The sequence below is a fragment of the Ciona robusta genome, chromosome 12 (assembly GCF_009617815.1).
Source record: "Ciona robusta chromosome 12, ASM961781v2".
Lineage (NCBI taxonomy): Eukaryota > Metazoa > Chordata > Ascidiacea > Phlebobranchia > Cionidae > Ciona > Ciona robusta.
Window position 1 is genome coordinate 4,622,586 of NC_143246.1, and position 23,097 is coordinate 4,645,682.

Here is a 23,097-nt window from a genome sequence, read left to right on the forward strand (position 1 = left end):
TTTACATTGTACCAGCTTATGAGCTAGCATGTAATGAGTTTACATTCATGAAACATTATCTATAAGTGACCACTGAGAAAATACGTGATTTCTGTCAAAATTTTTATTGAAATGATTAAAATTTCATACATTTGAACATTAAAAAATACGCGAAAAATACAACCAATTTCAAAACACGATTTTAAAAATACACAAAAACTAGGGCTACTTGCAATATAAAATTAACTACGTGAAGTAAAATTATTGCATTAGTTGATTTTCGCTTCTTATATGGAGATACCTATATTACTGCTAAGTGCATTAAACATGCATATTATGTTGTTGCCTGATTGAAACGAAATTGCAAGATTTTAAACGGATAATTATTGGGGTAAGACGGGATACCGGTAGCATCTAAAAGCCTATATTTCCTGATCGTGTTTTTAACAAGTAACAGCGTTTTTACAGTCGTTGGGGCTATGGTTGTATAATTCTTTAATTATTTTTGTTTTCTACAAAATAAGACGGGAAATGTGAATAAAAACATGTCCCATCTTACCCCATCCTACTATACATAGTGCAAAGTATATGGATGTATGAAAAACATCCATAAAAAACACCCTATGCTCTATGTCGAGCGGATAAAATGCTCCGTGCACAGTGTACTCATATACAGCACGATTTTTCACAACATAGTTAAATTTTAGCGAAAAAACGAGTAACATTTGAATTTTTAGGTTGACATTATTATTAAAGGTAGGCATATGAAGATTAAATTGGAAACAAAAATAAATCCCACGCGCTCAGTCAAGCGTGTAGTCATGTGACTTTTGAGAAGAATATTTTCTTCTACTTGACGAACTTCCAGCAGTTGACGGTCTTGAACTGAAACAATTAGAAGAATTAAAACTAGGCTTGTGGGGTATAGGATAAGGACACTAATGCATTTTTTGCCTTTTAAAAGATTGCAATTTGTTTAAAATAAAATTGTAGTTTTGCTCCGAGATTTTTGTTTTTGTAAAAATTTGAAGAAAATTTGAATTCCGATTTTTTGTTTTAAAACGTTATTTTGGTAAAACAAGTGAGAACAAAAATGTTTGGCCCCATGCCACAGTTGGTCAGCGCACTGTTAGGGGTTGCTACCATTGTGGGCGTAAGTGTCCTTGGGCAAGACAGTTAACGGCAATTGCTCCAACCCAGTGGTCACTAATGGTCTCTAAATTATACAGAAAAAAATACCAATCACCCAAAAATGTTCCTGAATCTGTTTTTAACAATTGACAACGCTCTTTTAGAACTGTAAAACTACGGTTATTTAATCCTTTAAATATTCTTTGTTCACTACCGAATGGGTCTAGAAAAGGGAATAAAAACATGTTCCATCATACCCCAACCTACTATATATATCCACAAGTGTTAAACAAACCTTGCTTTTATTATTTTATCCCGGGTCACAAAATCTTCACGTGCAATATGTCCCCGCATTGCCGCTTGTAGATTACTGAGGTTTTCCTCATCTAAACTGTCATCTGTGGAGAAAACTACTTGTTAAAAATACCAATGATTGGTAAAAATTATAAAATTATATTCGGATGAATGTATAGTAGAGTGGGGTAAGATGGGACACCTTTAGCACATAATATCAAAATATCCTGATTGTGTTTTAAACAATTAACAACGGTCCATAGGAGTCGTGAGGATATAGTTTTATAATTATGTGAAGGTTCTCTGTTTTCTAATAAATGGGATGGGAAAATGGAACGAAAAGGTGTTCTATCTTCCCCCATTCTACTCTATGTGTCTTTGGGCATTGATTGCCACAATACAGTTGACATAAATTGGTTGTCATAACTTTCAAATAAAACTAAATAAAAATCTTATAAAAAGTATATGTTTATATAAAAAAAAATACTTTTTTTTTAAATAGTTGTCAAAATTGTAAGAAAGAAATTTTCAGATAAAAAAGAAAAAAGAAAACACTTTTATGATCTTACCTCCTAAGTCCTCCACCTCTTCCAATGTTCCAAGGCTTGAAACGCTTCTCGGAGTTGTAGGTCTTGATCTTCTTCCGGATGCGGATGTTGGTCTGGAGGATCCGCTCTTCACGAAGTCCTCACGAGCAAGATGACCCCTGAAGGCGGATTGGAGGAAGGAGACGGATTCTTCTTCTTCCTCTTCCTGAAAAATGAGGATTGGTTTATTTTTGTATAGTGGGGTTATGTAAAAAAAATTGCACTGTTGGGTAAAATGGAACATCTTTGGCACATAATATCCAAATATCCTTATCGTGTTTAAAACAATTAACAACGATCTATGGGAGTCGTGAGGATACGGTTTTATAATTCTTTAAATGTTCTTTGTTTACTACTAAATGGGACAAGAAAATAAAATTCAAAGGTGTCCCATCTTTCCCCACCCTACTATATGTTTATATTTGAAGATGAAACTGTTTTACACACTTCGTGCTCGCTTACGAGTTACTACACTTGTACCTTTGTGGGCTGTGGCTGATTATTTTTGGGGTGTATATAATTCTAATTTTGTAAAACAAAAAAATAATTTTTACCATTCTATTCCTATGTTTCTTCCAATGCCTCTGTATTGAAGTTGCCGCTTTTTCTCGTTTAATTTCAAGGTGTTTGCGCTCGATTGCTTGCGCTGCTTCTTGACGGCGTGCATCAGACCTTCGCTTTCTGTGTTCAAAAAAGTTAGCTAACAATCTTATAGTCTAAATATAAATCTAATGTGTGTGTATACAATTGATTAAATTATATATATTACAATATATATATATATTTCAAACTTTAAAAAAAAAAAATACTTAATTTTAAAAAAATCCCCCAAAAAATAAAAAAAATCGGCTTTTTTTCTTATAAATATACATAAAATATGGCAGTTTAAAAAAAGTTGTAAAAATATGTAGGTATTTAAATCATTAAATAATTTTACCAATAGTTTTTTATCCATAAAAATTATACTAAAATTTAAAAAAAATCCAAAAACTCAACATTTTTATGTTTAAATACCAACCAAAACTTCGTTCGGATAAATTTTTGTAAAAAAAACGTCTTAATTAATTAGAAAAAATATTTGGTAACGAATAGTATTTACCGCAAAATTTCTTGTCTGTTTTCTTCTGTAGATTTTAACTTTAACTGTTTCAACAAATCGTTATTTTCTTCTTTTGTTTTTTCAATTGATTCTTCCAGCTTTTCAATTTTAAGTCTAAAACAAAAAGGAATTATCTAATACAGTTTCCAATGTGGGGTGTGGAAAAATTTCATTGTTTGTAAAAAATGCAAAAAAATAATTACCCACAAGGTAACATACACAGTAACTCTGGCACGATGTGTATGAAATAGAACACCCGTGTTATAACGGCTGTCGTTTTCCGGCCATGCGAGAATAGAGCATGTTACATTCATTCGTTTTACATTAAAGGTGCCTTGGAACAATGGTAAATGCGCCTACCTGTAGCCCAGAACATACAGGATATCAAGTAAGCATTTCCGAAGTGTATGAAACAGAACACCCATGTTATAATGACTGTCGTTGCCCCGCCATGTGTTGATAAATAGTTACATTTAAACCCCTTAATTTTGGAGCGAAAATAATTTTGTCATTTTTTTTCTAAATTCTAAATTTAATATTTTATGATCAAACTCACAATTGCTCGCTGTTTTCATTCCGTAGCTCGTTCTTCTCCTCTTTGAGCCTCCGGAGAACTTTCTTAAGTCGATCCTGCTCTTCCTGGAAACGATCCTGCTCCTCTGCGATCACGAGAATAAAATGATCATGATCACAAAAAAATTATCATGAAATATTACAATCATGGTTATGAATATGAAATTAGCATGTAAATGGTCACAATCACAAATAAAAAATATAAAATGATCATGATTACAAAAATATCATGAAAATATCATAATCATGAAAAAATAATCACAATAATGGTCACAATTTCACATTATGATCACAAAAACTACCATAAAAATATCATAATCATGAAAAAACAATCACAATAATGGTCACAATTTCACCTTATTAATACGAAATATTCGACCACAAAAATTATCATGAAACAATCACAATTATGAAAACATCATAATCATGCTCACAATCATAAAATATGATCATAAAAATATCATGATCCAAAAAGTATTAAAAATCACAATTCACAACAAGACTACTATCACGAAAATGATCACAACCATGAACACATGTGATATCATATCACAAACACTCACCATCAATCTTTATTTTTTCACCAGATTTTAACTTTTTGATGAGAGTCACCAATTCCATTCTGTTTAGTGCACTGTATTCTATAATTGAAACATTTTAATATATAAATAAATCTATAAACTTAACTTTATCCTTGCATAGTCGGAAAACGACAGTCGTTACAACACAGGTGTTCTGTTTCAAACACATCGTGGCAGCTTACGAGTTACCAAGTATGTTACTTTGTGGGTGGCTATCTTTTGGGAGTTTTTCCATTTTTTTATGTGTGGCTGATAATTTTGACAAACCATGAGTGACCACTGGGCTGGAGCAATTGCTGTAAAGTGTTTTGCCCAAAAGCACATAGGCCCACAAACAATGAAATCTCTCATTATATATTAGGTAGGGCTTGATTTTTGTTTGTTACGTTTTCCGTAGCACCAGACCCTGGCTGTATTTTTTACACAAGAATCGCTCAACTCTATGCACCAGACCAGGGTCAGAATTTATTACAATTATTATTTAATATATATCAGTTTAGAATGAACAGAATTTAAAACACTATACACAACCAAAACTTACTTATTTCACTTTTATCTTCTGAATCGTCATCATTCATATTGCCATCTATTGCTTGTTCCAAGTCACGCCTTAAGCAGTGATTGTCTTTTTGCAGTTGGGTGTTTTCGGACGTTAATTTTACAACCGAGCGACGTAAAGCGCTCAATTTTTCCGATTTCGTCATTCCTTCTTCATCTGCCCTGTTGGTATGGGTTTTTATGACATCATAGTTGATGTATGATATCATTATAGGGTTACTTACTCAAAATTTTCGGCGTTTTCCTTTTTTAAAGCGTCCTGAAGCCTCATTACCTGTTAAAAAAATGTGTAAAACATGGGGTGGAATTTACACCCAACAACCCTGTACTTTATCACATAACGTGTGAAACATGGGGTGGAATTTACACCCAACACCCCGTACTTTACAACATAACGTGTAAAACATGGGGTGAAATTTACACCCAACACCCCGTACTTTACAACATAACGTGTGAAACATGGGGTGGAATTTACACCCAACACCCCGTACTTTACCACATAACGTGTGAAACATGGGGTGAAATTTACACCCAACACCCCGTACTTTACCACATATTGTGTGAAACATGTATAAACATACAACATGAAACATACACCACATAACCTAGCAAACATAATATTGCAACTGCATTTATAATCCAATAAATTAAAAAAATTATTCTTTTTTTAAAAAGGGGGTAAATAGCGACCCCTAAAACCCCTTGAACACGCCACTGCCTACCTCATCTAAATATGAAGCTTTTGCAGCCTTTGCTTTGCTCCTTAGTGTCTTAATCCTCTCCTTAGAAGCCTGGAGTTCATCCTCCTTTTCCTGCATCTTCTTCTCCAACTTCATCTGTTTTTGCTTCATTGTCACAAGAACAACTTTTTCACCTCCGGGTTTCGATTTTCCAGATTCGACAGCCTAGAACGTGAGAATATTATAAAAAACTAATTGGACCACTGGCATTCTGAATGAATGTAACTTGCTTTATTTTCGCTTAGAAGGAAAACGACAGTCGTTATAACACGGGTGTTCTGTTTCATACACCTCGTGCCAGGTTAAGAGTTACCACGTTCCACGTATGTAACTTTGTTGGTGTGTTTTTCTGTATGATTTACAATTAAGACAACCCATTAGTGACCACTGGGTTGGAGCAATTACCTTGGACACATATCCCCACAAAGGTTTTAAATTTGTAAAACCCCATAAAAGCTAGTTTTCTATAACATAACTAGTAAAAAACTTGTTTAACCCAAATCACACCAATAACCTATAACTGAGTACTTTGTTTATAAAACTTATCAAAATTTAAATTTTAACAATAAATAAAAAGAAAAAAACAGACAATTATTAGTTCTCGTTTTACCAAGGCGTGTTCTAGTAGTTGGTCAATTGATTTGTCCTTTCTTAAATTTTCTTCTTCTAATCTTCGAACTTTCGATTTTAGATTGTCATATTCGCCTTTTTGCGACGAAATAGTCTAAAAAAATAAAATTAATGTGTATGTCAATGTAGTTTTAGTTATACAACCCCATATTTATTTAAATACTTGTTTTTGCTTTATTTTTTTAGGTGTATAACCCCCCATATATTTATTTAAACAAATGTTTTACTTGTTTTTTTTTTTGAGGTGTATAACCAATAACCCCATATATTTATTTAAACAATTGCTAATTGTTTTTACTTGGTGGTTTTAAGTATACTCTTTGAAACATAAGGGTACTTGGTTCAAGGCTCGGTGGTGGGAGAAGCCAGAAAGAAAATGTATGAGCTTTTTTCTGTCAGTTGGTTTTCAAATCAAGGTTTTGCATGTTTCGTTTCTGAGATAATTTTATTCTTTATGTAGCAGGGTGGGGTCAAATTGGACATGTTTTATTTTCCATTTCCTGTCCCATTTGGTAAAAAACAAAGAATATTTACAGAATTAAATACCTGCATCCTTACGACTTTAAAAAAGCAATATTAATTGTTCAAAACACGATTAGGAAATATGGAATTTATGTGCTAACAGTATCCCATCTTACCCCACAGTACTATACCAAAATAAACAGATTATATTCTGCTTAAATAAGTTAACAAACCAACACACCTTCTTTAACTGAATTATTTCTTCATACATTTCTTCCTGTGGCTTGTACCGTGGTGTCCCAGGCCGTGACCCCTGGGGCCGCGACCCCCAGCTGCCACTCCTTTTGTGGCCTCCCCCCGTAAAACCCAGTTGTTCCCTCAGATATTCTGAGGAGCTTGCAAGAGCAAGATTGGCGTTTTCATTTGTTCCGTTTAAACCATGCACTGCTTTTACAGGGTTCTGTCTCATGTCTGAAAACAAAGGAGAGAAAAATATAAAGGGACTTAAAATTAAAACCTCAAAATTTAAAATTTAAAAAAATATCAAAGCAAAATATTTTTTAATTTTCAAATTTTAAACAATAAAGTAGTTACTCAAAATTAAAATTTCAGGACTCAAAATTAAGAAAAAAATTAACCACGCAAAATTAAAACAAAATAAATTTTAAACTATGAAGTAAGGACTCAAAATTAAAAAATATTTGTATCTTGTACGACGACAAATATAATACATATATATATATATAAAAGTGAAATAATTTATATAAAAAGAAAAAATATAAAACATTTTAATGTCCAAAACGTGCACAGTTAGTTAACCTACCAACAAATATAAAATTTCTAAAAGAAAACACTGTTTAAAATGATGTTATTAGCTTGGAAACACTAGTCACATAAAAACCTTCATCTTAAAAAACTAATTTTCACTAAATTATAATTTCAACAAAATAGTTTTTCCTGCATTTCTAACAACTATTCTGTTACTTCTGCTACCAGGCATAATGTAAATATTCTTTTAGTGGCTCATCTAGTATAAAACGTAGTGTATTTCTGACATTTTGTCTGCCGTCCAGCAAGACTTTATTAAACGTAACGAAAAACACTACACACAAGCAAAAAAGAAAAAGTAAAAAAAACTACTGCACAAAATCCACTGCATTGTACTTTGTACTACAACACATACTTTTATTATTGTTGTTTCTAAACGAAGATACCCATGTTTCCTCAACTGTTTTACGCTTGTACGTTTCATCTCTTGAATAAGATTTCGCTTCCACTAATAAAATAAAAACTTTGTTCAGCTCAAACAGTAACTGTATCTGTATCGCTTCTGCCTAAAGTGCTACTGCTACATTAGACCAGCTAAACAGCAGAAAAAAAAACAAAGGAAACAGAAGAAAAATGCACATTTTTATTAAGAAAAGTATGCAAAAAGCATTGGGCTGAAAAAAAAACGAAAAATGATCATTGAACTTAAGAACATATATAAATATAACCTAATGCTTTGAGAATAAAACAGTAGGTTTGCACCTAAATTCAAGTGTATTATGTCATGTATGTCAGAGCAAAGTATCGTCAATTAAAAATGCTCTTAGAGGCTACGATTATATATTACTGTAAACATTCTTTGTTTACTACCAAATGGGACGAGAAAAGAGAATGAAAACATTTCCCATCTTACCCCACCCTACTATATTATTTAACCTAATATTATCCCAAACAAAGTGTCTTTCATATCAAAATCAGTGAAGATATATATTTATTGGCTTACCTGTACCGAGTCTTAAAGATTTGAGCCACATTTCTCTGGTAGTTTCTGCAACCACATGATCCTGATGTTTTGTACCTGGACCATTAAGAGACCTCCACATCTAAGAAAGAAAAAGTTTTATAAATAAAATGTGTTTTAATTCACATATTATATTGGTCCCTTTAATTAGTGCTTGTCTGCTATGTCCAATATGGCTGTTATGTCCACTATGTCCAGAATATTTACTGTGTCCGCTATGTCGACTATGTAGTGAATATTGTGGACATATTAAATATTGTGGACATAGCGTACATGCACTGATTAAAGGGTCCCCTATGATATAGCTAAATATTTGTAGGACTTTAAGCTTTTTATGGTTGTTGTCAAATTTGTATACAATAATGGAGAGAGTGTATACAGAGATACAGACCAGACTGCAGAGTATGGCAGGTGCACGCGCGATTTTTTTACAGACTTTCGGTTATGCACGCCACAATTTGTCCTACGCACGCCAATTAATTAAACAAAGAAAAAAATACGTATTAAATTAAGTAAGATTTCCTAACGTGGCTTGAAAATATACATGCTTTGCACGCAGATTTTTAATGATAGCACGCGCGAACGCGAAAAATAACCGTCTTGCACGCGCGAGATCTCATCAGGAACTGCCATACTTTGCAGACTGGGATACAGAGATATAGCCATTAAGCAATTTGGTTAACTCTAATTAGATACATATTATACCTTTGTTTTTTGAGGAGAAACTCTTGGTGAACTAGATGCACTGTAAGGCGATGGTGGTCGTTTCAATTTATCCGACGAATTTTTGGACGGCATTTCAAAAGAACTTTTAGAATTCGTAATTACGTAGATTTTTGCTCACTGCTGTATTTCACGATTTTGCCCGTAAAATTAAGTTTTCCTGAGTTATTTATGCCACAGTTATTCTCATACTAAGCATACTGACAAGTCTTAAGAATCATGAACAATTAGGGCGATATTTAAAAGGTAATAATTTAAAAATGAAAATAAAAGAAAAACTGTTTGTAAACAAAGTGGCGTTGCTGGTTTCCAACCTCAACCATGGAGTATACTATTTCTATTAAAACGTCAAAATGTAAAATTCAGAAATAGACTAAATGGTACTTTAAAAGTTAAATATCTCGTTTTGTAAAATTAAAATTATTCACAAAAATTAGCTAAAAATGTACGGTATTCCTAAAAGTTTTAATCAAAATTTTGAGTTATTACCTCTTCTATGACGTCACAAAATAGATCGATGAAATGTGGTGATTTCCCTAATTTAAGAACGACTTTTCTATGTACAAAAATTTTGCAGGTAAAGGTTTTGAGTTTTAAATTTCAAAAGGCGACGATAAGGCTCTGTATGGCGGACAACGCGCAAGAATTCCTGTTCGAAAACGCCCGGAAAGAATTTAAAGTGAGCGCGTTTTGTTTTATAAATAACCGAACTTTTTGCCCACTTGTCATATCGTTACTACATACTGTCGTTTTCTTTTCTTATTCTATTCCTCTTATTGGCCACAAAAATCAAAGAGAAAAATGAAAGTTGTTATTATATATATATAAATATACTAATGTATTTGCATAAGTTCTTTTCTTTGAAATCCATAATCAACGAATACAAATATATAACATTATATAATATATATATAAAATCGAAATTTCTTGTATCAGGGCATCTTACTTAAAGATGTCAATGGAAAAAACCAAGACGAGGTTCCAATATTTGTGGAATTTTACGGAAAATATCCCGGGTCGGAGCAAGAGAAAAAGACCGCCACAGATCAAACATTAAGGGATTTGATACGAGAAGAAGTTTTGTCAAAAACTCATCAAGAAATCGAGATTACGCGGACATTACATGTTATTAATGTCATAGTAGCTGTAGCCAAGCAAGGTTAGAATTAGGTTATTCTGTGACTGACACCAAGCAACTGGCCCGTGGCAAAGTGGTTAGTGCGCCTGCCTCTAACCCAGAGATAATGGGTTCATGCTCCTCACTACTAACATTGTGGGCGTATGTGTCCTTGGGCAAGACAATTAACGGCAATTGTCCAACTCATTGGTCACTAATGGGTTGTCCAAATTATTAGCCATACATGAAAAAAAAAACCTAAAAAAATAATCACCCGCAAAGTAACATACATGGTAACTTGTAAGCTGGTACAAGGTGTACGAAACAGAACACCCGTGTTATAACGACTGTCATTTTCCGGATAAAGTAAGTTGCATTTAAGCATACCAGTTTAAGTGCTAGCTCCGTAACTGAAGGATACCATATTCAAAGCTTAATGCTGCTACCTTGGTGGCAGTGTGTCCACTAATGGGTCGTCTAAACTAAACCATACATAAAGCAATCTATTGCATAGTTGCATAGTTAGTTAGTAACTGGCATGAGGTGTATGAAGCCACCCCATCAACATAAAAAAATATTTTTACACCCATTATATTTCAGGGCTTCCAAAACTGTTAACAAACTTTAAGGGGAGTTATAGCCCAGTGTATAAATTTTACACAAACTACTGCGTATAATTATACTATCAATTAACTGTAAAGGGTGGGGAAAGTTTAAAGAAAAAATGGAGGTCGAGAGCCAAAAGTTTGGAAAGCCCTGCTTTGAGTCAGTTTATCAATTTACCATGCTATAATATGACACTTTTTCCGAAATTTGTATGTATATACACTACAGTAGGGAGGGAGAAGATAGGACATCTTTAACACAAAATAACCAAATATCCTGATCGTGTTTAAAACAGTTAACACCAGTCTATGGGAGTCGTGAGGATAGGGTTTTATAATTCTTTGAATGTTTTTTTGTTTACTACAAAATGGGACAAATAAATACAGTCAAAAAGTGTCCCATCTCTCCCCACCCTACTATACATATATATATTTCAGAGCTGAACTCAGACACCCATAACATAACACTTTCCACAGGCCTATGCTCACCAAGTGTTCCATTTACATTGCTTGGCGATGTATTGGACTGTTCAACATTAGACACATGCGATGTGATATTTAAATATGTTGAGGAAAGAGTAGCAGTCTGGAAGTCTCCTGTGTTTTATACAGCTGGTAAGTTATTGTATTATTGATTTATCTTCAAATTTGATTGACACCATGGCACAGTTGTTTACCGCCGCTGCGTCTTTGCCAGAGGTTACTGGTTCAAGGCTCGTCTCTGCTACTATTGTGGACATATGTGTCCTTGGGCAAGACACTTAATGGCAATTGCTTTAACCCAGTAGTCACTAATGGGTTGTCTAAATTGTCAGCCATACAGAAAAACACACCCATTGAGTTACATACATGATCGTAAGCCGGTACAAGGTGTATGATTAAGAAACAGAACACCTGTTATAACGACAGTCGTTTTCCAGCCAGGCGAGGGTAAAGCAAGTCACATGAAAACTTTTTTACCTTTACAGGAAAAAACTATCTTTTAAGAATGTGCAACGATTTATTACGGCGCTTATCCCAATCACAAAACACGGTTTTCTGCGGCCGTATTCAACTATTCTTGGCCAGGTTGTTCCCCTTATCCGAGAAGTCGGCACTTAACTTGGTAAGTAGCTCACCGCTTTAAGTTAAAGTGGTGACTGTAGTAGTAAGCATAAAAGAGAGGTTTGAATTGGAATTTTAGTGGGTATTTTTATGGTAATTCTTACATATATTATGTAAATATGATACATTTACATGTATAAATTTAAAAGTTGTTTTGGTTAAGATAAAAGCACACAACAATAATTATGGTCTTCAGGTAGTAGGACATATATATAGTCATTATAATAGGTTCTATAAAAAGATATTGCTATAAGACGCTAATCAGCTTTACAAAATGCCTGACAAAAACAGCTTAAGTATATAAATGTATCCTTTAGGTTACTAAGGCTATTTTTTAATTTTCCAGTTAAACGTAATAATATTAACTATGGACATGTATAAATTTTTTTTAATGGTGTAACAACTGCTTTGCATTCGAAGGTTAGTCAGTTTAACTTGGACAATGTGACAATCTTTAACACCGACCCCTCAAATTCAACACTAGATGTCAATGAAGAGGCTTCAGAAGAGAAAATGGAGACAGATGAAGTGAAAAAAGAAAAAAGGTATTTTAAACAAAACAAATTTCGGACTTTTTTCTACATTCACCAATGACTAAAATACAGTTACACTCAATATGCATCAAACATAGGAAACCTTATTGATTATTAATTAATGTTGCAAATGCAATATACTTTGGTTCTGCTTGTTTCTGTATGCAATTACAATAGGGTAAAAGTCACTTAAAGCATAAAACTTTTGCCAATGTGTCATTTAAAATGTAATTTCCGTTAAAATAATTAGATGAAACGTGTCAATTTTGCCCCAAAAAAGTTAAAATACCATTTCTCAACTCTGTATATATCATATCAGAATAAATGTAACTTATTTTTTTTCGCATGGCGGGGCAAAGATCTGTTTCATACATTTTGTTCCTGCTTACAATTTACCAAATATATAACTTTGTTGACGATTATATTTTTGCTCACAATGGTAGCAGCGACGAGCTTTGAACCAGTAACCTTTAGGTTAGAGGCAGGTGCTCTAAACATTGTCTAAATTTTTCCACAGTGAATCTGGTTTGGTGGATTACAAGTTATACCTCAACATTTGGAGTATACAAGATATATTCCGTAGTCCAGTACAATGTTATCAGAAGGAAACATGGGACAAACTCACTGAAGTAAACTTTTTATATTTTGTTTTTTTTTACTGTTTTTTATTTTCATTTTAAAATTGTTTATAATACAGGGTCTGTTTTATGTTTGTTTTATTACAGTGCTTGTTTAATGGTCATTTGTTTTGTTTTAAATTATGTCTGTTTTATGCTTGTTTTATTGTCATCTGTTTTACCCTTTTTTTATATTGTGTCTATGTTTGTTTTATTACAGTTCTAGAATTAAAAATTTCCTGATTAATTTTTTTCAATTCAAATATACTTTTCTTAATTGTCATAAAAAATATTTTGTTTAAATCGATTATTAATTTTCACCTTACATACGCAGAACGCAGACAACATTTTCCGAGTTTTCGACAGTTTTAAACTGGATGACATTAGGGGTGGAAATAAAACAAATCAAACTACTCACAAAAAGTAAGGTTTTTATTTCAATAAAACACTACTTTTAACTGTTTTCTGTTTTATAATGTTATTAAAACGACGAATATATACACTGTTCAGTCTCGGGCAAACTTTTAATAAAATTTTTTTTTTTTTAAATGTGTTATAATACATTTAGGATTTACCTTGATAAATACAAACGGTATAATACACAAAACATCGATAAAAAAAGGGAACAACATTTTAAACTAATGAAGCTAGGCTATATATATATATATATAATACCAATTTTAAAAATAAATGTGTAAACGGTATACCCAAAAAACCTAGTTATTTTCTTCTTTTTTAGATCTTATTTCTCAAAATTTCTGACGTCAGAAAAGTTAACAGAGCTACAACTGAGTGATGGAATGTTCAGACGGCAGATTTTAACTCAATTTTTGATTTTGTTTCGCTACTTGACTGCTACTGTTAAGTTTAAAGGGTGAGTTCTAACATATTATGTGTAGGGATGCACATTACAGAATTTTAAATCTGTGAGCTCTTTTGTATTCGAATCTAATTACGGGATTCGGTATTCTGTTTAATGACGTCATCATACATCATCTCTTCAACTAAACTAACATTTTTTTAAAATTCAATAATTTTTTTTTAATAAGACTTTCGAGAGAAAACGTTTCGCAGCGTCTTTTCTAAAGTTGCTATACGTTTCGGCTTAGCCGTTTTGGCTTTGTAGGTTTTTTCTTATAAACACAAGAAGATTCAAAATTCTAGTTTCGAAATAAAGTATTCTAGGATATCCTAGAATACCTAATTATTCTGTAATGTGTATCCCTAATTATGTGGATACTGAATCTTGAATTGTGTGCAGGTACAACAGCCACGCCTTTTTACTGACACTCTTTTCCACACTTTTTATCCTGTTTTAACAGCTGTTGTTTTTCTGTTGATTCCCTTCACTTTGTTCTTTAAATAACATGATCTTCGATATCGGTTTTGAAGCTATAAATAAAATGGGATATGCTTTGGATTTTAAATTGAATCTCCTATGAAATACTAAGTACAAAACCAAAATCCATACACCTAACCAGTAGCGGACAAGAGGTTTAGGCGGTTGCGACCCCCCCCTTTTAAAACAAAAAAAAACAAAAATTAATAAATTGATTAAAAAAATTGAAAATTTTTTTAATCAACCCCCCCCCCTTATTTTTTTATGGCTGCGCCACTCTGCCTAACTGTTTACTTTTTTGTTCCAGTCAAAATTTTGTGTTTAAGCACAGAACTGGTAGAAATTCAACAAAATCCAGAATGTATACATAAAAATAACTTTAAAAATATTGTAGGGCTAATTTGGTTCTGACTGAAGCTCAGAAAACGTGGATTTCAACAACTGAAACAAAGATTTATAAACTGCTACAAGAGACACCACCAAATGGAAAGAAATTTGCAAAATATACCAAAGTATTTTTTTTGCTAATTCACTAAAATTGTATCAGAATGTGCATGAAAAATAATTAAACAGAAAAAAAATGTTTTTTTAAACTGTTTATTCACATAACGCCATTGCCTTTAATATTGAAATATTATATATATTTTACTTAAGTTTACAAGTATTTAATTTATATATTTCATTTTAATTTTTTCTTTGTAATTAATTTTTTTGCATCAGTTATTATAAGAGTCATAAAATGTGCAAAAATGGTAAAATGAATAACAAATTATAAAATTATTTTAAAAAGCGATAAAAATGAGTCCTCGTCATTTCCAGCATCTTTTGGAGCGGGAAGAGTTTTGGATCACATGGAAAAACTCCGGATGTCCAAGTTTCATGAAAATGAGATCAAAATCTGAAGATGAGTCTCCAGCATCCAAGAGGAGGAAGATTGATCCAAAGAATAGCTCAATAGCGGAGGACTTTATCTCCGGAAAGTCATTAGGGATGGGGAGGTGAGAAAAAGATGTTTTAAAACGAAATATAAAATTTTGTAAAATTCATTTTTTGGAAATCATGTTTTTTTAATCATAAACACTTGAAGCAATTGCCGTTAAGTGTATTGCCAAAGGTCACATACGCCCATATTGGTGCAATGAGCCTTGAACTCATAATCTTTGGGTTATAGGCAACATGCTAACCAAAATGAAAAAAATATGTTACTGATGGGTTTCTAAATTATGTGGTGGGCCGCCACACATAAAAAATTCCCCAAAATACAATTGACCACAAAGTAACATACTTGGTAACTCGAAAGCTGGCTTGGGGTGTATGAAACAAAACGCCTGTGTTATAACGACTGTCGTTTTTCGACCAAGCAAGGATAAATCAATTTACATTCATTCATTCATTTATCATTACAGATAGAAATGTATTTAACACAGCTTTACTTTATTCCATGACCTACATTTAGGGATGCACATTACAGAATAATTAGGTATTCTAGAATACTTTATTTCGAATCAAGAATTCCGAATCAAGAATTTCGAATCTTTTTATATTTATAGGAAAAAATAATTTTACGCACATAAGTCAGTTTATTCACAAACACAAAATTTTTTTTTCAAAATTATTAAGTTTTAAAAATTGTTAATATAGTTTACAAGACAACGTGTGATGACGTCATTAAACAGAATACCGAATCCCCCGAATTAGATTTGAATACAAAAGGATTCGAATCTCACGGATTCGAAATTCTGTAATGTGCATTGTGCATCCCTACCTACATTACAGCCCTGAATTAACAAAACTTTGGAATTTTTGTCCGGATAACTTGGCTGCTTGCCGATCTAACGAAAGAGAGTTTTTGCCCTCAATTCAAGATTATTTTGCTGAGCCTATTGAACAAGAAGACCCAAAGAATCAAATAGAAGACCAATATAAGTTAGTTTTTCATCATTTGTTCTTAAACTTTTAGTTTAGTGTGTTCTAGGATTTTCTAAAATTTTGATTAGAATTTTTTTTTTGTGAGAATTTTTTAAAACTTGTGGAAATAAAATATATTTTTAGTTTATGTACTTAATGTTATTATTTTTTATATATTTTTTGTATGAAATTATTAAACAGTTATAATCTAAAATCTTCTATATATTTATCTATTTTTTATTTTATTTTTCCCCATTTTGCTAAAATAATTTTTTTAACAAAATATCAAAAAATTATGTATTATTTTATATTAATTTAGATAAAAACATTCAAAAATTATAAATATTTTTTTAGGTTAATAAAGAATTCTAATTTTCAATGGAAAGCGCTTCGTTTGTTGTCAAATCGGAGCCAATTATTTTTTACAAGTCAACCAGCTAACCTTCAGTTTAAAACGGTTCCTGATTATCTTTCTACAGTTATTGGAAAACTAGCGAAAGAATTTCCTGTGAGTGGTACAGTAGTGTCTTTTAGATAAAACTATAGTTTTTTTGTTTTTTTTGTGTAATTGAAACTTTTTTTTTAATTTTGTGTTTTTTTAATTTGGTATATTTTTTTAATTTTATGTTTTTTATTTAGTTTAAAGTATTTTTCTGTAATATGCCATGTTTACTATTGCTGTTTAAGTAAAATAAGTTACATTAACTCCTATGCTATTTTAACAGATTGTAAAAAAATTATATTAAAAAATTAAGTTTAAAAAATGACTTTCTTTTTAAATACACCCTAAAAGTTTCTTTTCGTTTTTTTTAAATATGAAAAAAAAATTTGATTTTTTGTAAAAAAAAACATTAAAAAATATTAAATTTCAGACTCAAAGCACAGAAGAGATAAAGGTCGAGGTGTCGAACGGAGATTTAGTTGGTGTTGGTGATTTAAAAACAACGATGACAGTTTCGGAGATAAATAACGAGGATGAAGGTACGTAGGAACTCACCGCTTGGTGACAGTAGAAAGTTCTGACAATTTTGAATTCTAGTTTTTTTTGGATTGGGAGTTACTACATATGTAATTTTGTAGGTAATTAATTTTGGTGTTTTTTTGGTTTGAATATGTTTTACACAACCCATTAGTGACCACTGGGTTGGAGCGATTACCTTAAAGTGTCTTGCCCAGAAAACATGCGCCCACAATGGTAGCAGCATCGAGCCTTGAACCCATGAACTCTTAGCTAGAGGCAGGCACGCTAAGTGCTTTGTCACGGCCAGGGCCACATTATAAAACTAGCAAAAAAAATAATTTTAAAAAATGCAAAAAAGTCAAATAAAAATAATAAAATAATCTATTTTAAAAAAACCTAATTAATTTATTAACAAAATTTAATAAAAATGCAAAAAAAAAATTTCTTAAAACAACCTTTTTAGGTGAAGACGAAGATGCGGTTCTTGATGATCCTGATGATGAGATGGATGATGAGAGCAACCTCCTGGATGGAAGTCAGGAGGATAATGATGCGGAAGCGGGAGCAGGTTAAGATTTTAATGGAACAAAAAATTCTTGGACTCAAAAACTTAAACAAATAAGTTAAATTAAGTTTCCAAATTCAAGTTTTTGTTATAAATTACTTTTTTAGTTGATCACATAATATCATACACCTTTTGACCGCTTTGAAGCTACCCAGTAACGGTTTCTGCCAACGATATGTTATTTTTAGAATAAAAAAATGTCCTATCTTACCCCAACCTATATCAATAATTTTAATTTTTTTTCAAAACTTTGATTTAGTCCTTGACTCATTGTCTACCGATGACATCACAATGCTTGCGACCAAGATTGGCTCTGATTGGACGAAACTAGCGCCTCATGTTAACCTGAAACCAAAAGATATTAAAGAAATACAAGAAGACTCTGAAGACATTGTTCTGCAGGTACAATTTTTCGTTTTTTTTTTCCTTTTAAAAAATGACACCAATTCAGTGTTTTCAAAACATTAAACCTGTTTGGTTGTTGTTGTTGGTACTTGGTATAGGCATTACTGAAGCTATTGTTACAAAGTAGGCTGTTACCTCTAACCTCTATCGTGAATGAATGAATGTAACTTACTTTATCCTTGAGTAGCCGGAAAACGACAGTCGTTATAACACGGGTTTAACACCTCGTGCCAGCTTACGAGTTACCATGTGTGTTACTTTGTGAGTGATTATTTTTTTTTTTCTGTATGGCTGATAATTTGGACAACCCATTAGTGGCCACTGAGTTGGAGCAATTGTCGTTAAGTGTCTTGCCCAAGGACACATACGCCCACAATGGTAGCAGCGTCGAGCCTTAAACCAATTCCCTTCGGAATTTTTTTTTTGGGGGGGGGGATATAGGCAGACATGCTAACCATTGAAACACACCACCAGGCACATATATATCAACTACAAATGTTTAAAAAATAAATCCATTTTTAGGCCCGACAGACACTAGTGACATGGCAGGACTTGGTTGGATCTAAAGCAACTTGGACAACTTTATCTCAAGCTTTGAAAGCTGCTGGGTTGGAACAGATTGAAAAAGAATCATAAAATTTAAAGCAAATTTATTAAACTTTAAATCAGCTGCCTTTTTCAATAAAATATTTCATAAAATTGTGGGGCCATTGCGATAAAATTATGATTATGAATTAGATTTTTTTGGTTTTAATCTAGACAACTGTTTAACCCGGCGTTTCTTAAACTGGGGTAAATTTACCTTTGGGGGTAAATTCCTTGTATTTAGAGGGTAAATGAGCTACCAATCAGAATGCACATCAGTTGACGGGACAAAAAAATTTGCCAATTGTAGTAATTTACCAGGCATTGAACAACTCGTTGTCTAAAAGCAAGTGCATTCGTCGCATTAAATATAACTGATGTAATCAGATGTTTTAGCTTTTCAATAAATGAGCATATTGGGGGTAAATCTGATACCCATCTTTGTTAAAAGGGTAAAGCATACAGAAAAGTTTAAGAACTACTGGTTTAACCATTAGGTAGGAGCATAGGGGACTAAAAGGCAAGCAAAACCAACGTACACACTATTTAAGTTCGCTATGGCAAGTGCAATTATCATTAACGTTTCTTGCTGAGGATTGCACGTTCATATTGGCACATACTCTCACAGTTATTATACAGATTGTTGAAAATCCATAAACAGGATGTTAGAGTCAAGGGCGTAGCTTGCCCTAAATTTTATTGGGGGCCAAATATTTTATGATTGTATTTTGGGTTTGAAACACCTTATTACAACACAAAACACAAAGGCGTTCTGAATGGCTTTATTTTTTACAATTACGGCGCGTAAAAACAACGATCTACAGCTACTTTTAAAACTCCATTCGTCGCCTACCACCAGCGTTTTTGACACAAATTTGATATTTGTTTTCCTTAACTAGCAGGTAGACTGTTACAAAAGTTACAAAAGTCATGATCGTATCTTCTATCACTACACCAAGAACTCACGGACGTTATACGGGAAGCAATAAACTTCGTGAGGGGATAATGGCGTTGGTATGGGAAGTTAACAAAACGAACTTAGATCACGATGCATAAAGAGGGAGCAGATAAGTTCTCTTCCCAAAACAGCGTTAGGTTTAGAAAAACAGGATGTCAGAGGAACTGGCTTTTTCTTTAAACAAAATACTCCAGAAGTTACTAACGAGAAGGTGCAGCAAATTTCTCTTATAAGGCGTACATTTTGAGAAGGAGATCTGTTTTCTGCAGTACCAAAGTAAGTAGTCGTGTATAGATGTTATTATGGATGTTATATACCGCTATTTTTGCAGATGAACAAGTCAGCGCTTTCTGTTTTGCTTCTCATTGGACTTCTGGTCCTCACCGATACGAATAAAGCTGCTGTGAGTCGTCGTCGTAGTCTACGGTATGTAACATTTATGTGTCGTCGAACATGGGGGAACTACGGTCATCCTAGTCGGTATCTTTGTCGTCGAAGATCGGGGTATAACCAACGAAAGCAAGGTAAGTAGAAATAGAATAGGTGTATAGTAGGGTGGTAAAAGACTGGACACCTTTAGCAGATAAGTTTCGAATATTCTGATCGTGTTTTAAACAATTAACCACGGTCCATAGGAGTCGACAGGAAACCATTCTTTAATTCTTTGAATTTTCTTTGTTTACTACCAAATGAGACGAGAACATAAAATAAACAGGTGTCCCATCTTCCCCACCCTACAACTCTATACGTCCTACCCACAGTACTATATTCGATTATATTTTAGTTCAAGACACGGACTTCAACTTCGATGTAGAAGAAGACGTAGTAGAGTTATATTTCAACTAATCAGTACCTTTCCATTGAAAAGAAGAAATCAAATGGTTTAATAAATAAAATAAGGTGCTAGTCGGTGTTATATTCTAAACGTTAAGCAAACCACATTCAGTCTTTACAGAGAATATTCCATTAATTATAGGCAGTATAAAAGGTTTTAAATTACATGAAATCAAAAACAAAACAAATTTAGGACGAAAATAGATCATTTTGACAATTACGTGCCCAGCAAGAGAAACTCAAAGAGTTATAAATCCGCTGTCTTACGACTTCCATAGACCATTGTTAGATGTATAAAACGCTGTCAGGATTTTTAAATATATTGTCCTAGAGGTCTCTCGTATTCCCCAACCCAATTATATATATAGTAGGGTGGGGGGAGACGGGACACCTTTAGTACATAATATCTAAATATCCTAATCGTTTTTTTATCAATTAACAACGGTCTATTGGAGTCGTGAGGATACGGTTTAATAATTCTTTGAATGTTCTTTGTTTACTACAAAATGGGACGAGAAAATGGAATGAAAAGATGTCCTATCTTTCCCCACCCTACTTTATTAAGAAAACCACGGTGGAAAACTAAAAGATCCATGCATGGAAAGTTAACAATTGACGTTACGGGAAGCAATAAGTTTTGTGAAGGGATGACGGTACAGGAAGTTACCAAAACGATTTTCGATCACGTTTTATAAAGAGGGAGCAGATAAGTTCTCTTCCCAAAACAGCGTTGGGAAAAACAGGATGTTGGAGGAACTGGCTCTTTCTTTAAACAAAATACTCCAGAAGTTATTAACGAGGAAGGAGCAGAAAATTCCTATATTATCCGAAGTTTTTAAGCAGAAGGTAATCTGTTTTCTGCAGTACCAAAGTAAGTATAGTCGTGTATAGATGTTACTATGTATGTTATATAGCGCTTTTTTGCAGATGAACAAGTCAGCGCTTTCTGTTTTGCTTCTCATCGGACTTCTGGTCCTCACCGATATAAATTATGCTGCGGTGAGCCGTCGTCGCCGTCTGCGTTATATTACATTTCTGTGTCGTCGACCCAACAATCCTAATGCGTATCTTTGTCGTCGAAGATCGGGGTATAACCAACGAAAACAAGGTAAGTCGAATTAGAATAGGAATATAGTAGGTCTGGGGAAGACGGGTCATCTTTAGCACATAATTTACGAATGTCCTGATCGTATAAACAATTAACAACGGTCCATGGAAGTCGTACGTGTTTTTTTATTTTTTAAAAATTTTCTTTGTTTACTACTAAATGAGAAGAGAAAATCGAATCAAAGGGTGTCCCATCTTTCCCCACCCTCAGCTTTATACGTACTACCCACAGTAATATATTTGATTACTTTTTAGTTCAAGACACGGACTTCAACTTCAACCTCGAAGAAGAAGAGTAATATTTAAAAGAATTATATTACTTTTCACTAAAAAAACTAATCGTATGCTTTAATAAATTGAATTATAAGGTGCCAATTGGTGTTATATTCTAAACGTTAAGTAAACCACATTTAGTCTTTACAGAGAAAATTCAATCAGTTTGATAGAGAAAGTCTTCAGTATAAAATGAATTAAATCGCATAATATAAATAACAGATCTAGGATAAAAATAGGTCAAAATGACAATTACGTTTGGTCAGTTACCAAAGAATCTGTTTTTGATGCTCGATGCAGCTACATTTAATGTCGTGTCTATGTCCTTGGGCAAGACACTTAAACTTTGTTGGTAAAAACCAAGTGGTCACCAAATATTTGTCAAACTGTCGGTCATAATTATTATATATAAGTGAAAATGCGAAAGTAAATTACTCGCAAAGTTCCTCACGTGTAACTTACAAGCGGGCACAAAGTGCATGAAATAAGACACCCGTGTTACACCGACTGTCGTTGCAACAGCACGCGAACGTGCTTAAAAAGGGAGCTAAGTAAAGACACAAAAGCTATGATCGCACCGTCTATCGCCGCACAAAGGAACTCACGTACGTTACCGGAAACAATCAACTTCGTGAGGGAATGCTGACATTGTATGGAAAGCTAACGAAACGATTTTCAATCACGATGCATGAAGAGGGAGCAGATACGTTCTCCTCCTCTAAACAGAATACTCCAAGTTATTAACGAGGAAGCAACAGCAAATTTCTCATATAAGGCGTGGAATTTGAGCAGAAATAATCTGTTTTCTGCAGTGCCAAAGTGAGTAGTCGTGTATAGATGTTTTTTCTTTACTTAACGCTTTTTTTGCAGATGAACAAGTCAGTGCTTCTTGTTTTACTTCTTATCGGACTTCACGTTTCCACCGATACCAACAATTACGTGCCCAACAAAAACAACTGTTTGACGAAAATACTACTTGGCCACGAATTGCAAATAATAATTGGTGTTCTATATTATTAGGCATGGAAATCAAATATATC

The 23,097-nt window shown here is 33.1% G+C and overlaps 3 protein-coding genes across 5 annotated transcripts in view; 1 reads left to right on the forward strand and 2 right to left on the reverse strand.

Annotated features, from left to right (window-relative positions):
• Nucleotides 1–88: 88 nt before the first annotated feature.
• LOC149727021 (uncharacterized) lies at nt 89–9,577 on the reverse strand. 2 transcript variants are annotated; one of them, XM_089889968.1, is made up of 15 exons: nt 9,129–9,577; nt 8,406–8,505; nt 7,818–7,910; nt 6,876–7,105; nt 6,153–6,266; nt 5,525–5,707; nt 5,027–5,076; nt 4,786–4,964; nt 4,227–4,304; nt 3,647–3,749; nt 3,091–3,204; nt 2,546–2,672; nt 1,974–2,157; nt 1,406–1,508; nt 89–864 (listed from the first exon to the last, which is right to left on the reverse strand). In XM_089889968.1, the coding sequence occupies exons 1-15, from the start codon at nt 9,219–9,221 to the stop codon at nt 783–785; spliced, it is 1,833 nt and encodes a 610-aa protein (XP_089746094.1). In that variant the 5' UTR covers nt 9,222–9,577; the 3' UTR covers nt 89–782. The 2 variants fall into 2 exon arrangements, with proteins under 2 accessions (XP_089746094.1, XP_089746096.1); XM_089889970.1 differs by lacking the exon at nt 7,818–7,910 and having other exon boundaries at nt 9,129–9,447.
• An 89-nt stretch (nt 9,578–9,666) lies between these two features.
• Nucleotides 9,667–22,155, forward strand: LOC149727022 (THO complex subunit 1-like). Of its 2 annotated transcripts, none has more exons than XM_089889962.1 (20): nt 9,667–9,825; nt 10,083–10,305; nt 11,346–11,483; nt 11,837–11,973; nt 12,393–12,517; nt 13,023–13,134; nt 13,457–13,545; nt 13,862–13,996; nt 14,856–14,973; nt 15,281–15,459; nt 16,238–16,387; nt 16,724–16,877; nt 17,242–17,350; nt 17,794–17,898; nt 18,155–18,297; nt 18,823–20,119; nt 20,175–20,367; nt 20,628–21,548; nt 21,605–21,785; nt 22,040–22,155. In XM_089889962.1, the coding sequence occupies exons 1-16, from the start codon at nt 9,772–9,774 to the stop codon at nt 18,934–18,936; spliced, it is 2,085 nt and encodes a 694-aa protein (XP_089746088.1). In that variant the 5' UTR covers nt 9,667–9,771; the 3' UTR covers nt 18,937–20,119; nt 20,175–20,367; nt 20,628–21,548; nt 21,605–21,785; nt 22,040–22,155. The 2 variants fall into 2 exon arrangements, with proteins under 2 accessions (XP_089746088.1, XP_089746089.1); XM_089889963.1 differs by having other exon boundaries at nt 20,628–21,523.
• Nucleotides 20,485–23,097, reverse strand: part of LOC149727023 (deoxynucleoside triphosphate triphosphohydrolase SAMHD1-like) — a 51,138-nt gene continuing 48,525 nt past the window's right edge. The window contains exon 14 of the mRNA XM_089889975.1: nt 20,485–20,516. Coding sequence (XP_089746101.1) covers nt 20,500–20,516 — 17 coding nt within the window. The 3' untranslated portion in view covers nt 20,485–20,499. The remainder of the gene's footprint in view (nt 20,517–23,097) is intronic.

Coding starts and splice junctions, on each gene's coding strand:
- LOC149727021 (XM_089889968.1), bottom strand. CDS start 9,221: ATGCCGTCCAAAAATTCGTCGGATAAATTGAAACGACCACCATCGCCT. Junction 7,106..7,817: donor TAGAAACAACAATAATAAAA/GTATGTGTTGTA, acceptor CTTTGTTTTCAG/ACATGAGACAGAACCCTGTA. Junction 4,305..4,785: donor AGAAGATAAAAGTGAAATAA/GTAAGTTTTGGT, acceptor TTTCAATTATAG/AATACAGTGCACTAAACAGA.
- LOC149727022 (XM_089889962.1), top strand. CDS start 9,772: ATGGCGGACAACGCGCAAGAATTCCTGTTCGAAAACGCCCGGAAAGAA. Junction 11,484..11,836: donor TCCTGTGTTTTATACAGCTG/GTAAGTTATTGT, acceptor TTACCTTTACAG/GAAAAAACTATCTTTTAAGA. Junction 17,899..18,154: donor TGATGCGGAAGCGGGAGCAG/GTTAAGATTTTA, acceptor ACTTTGATTTAG/TCCTTGACTCATTGTCTACC.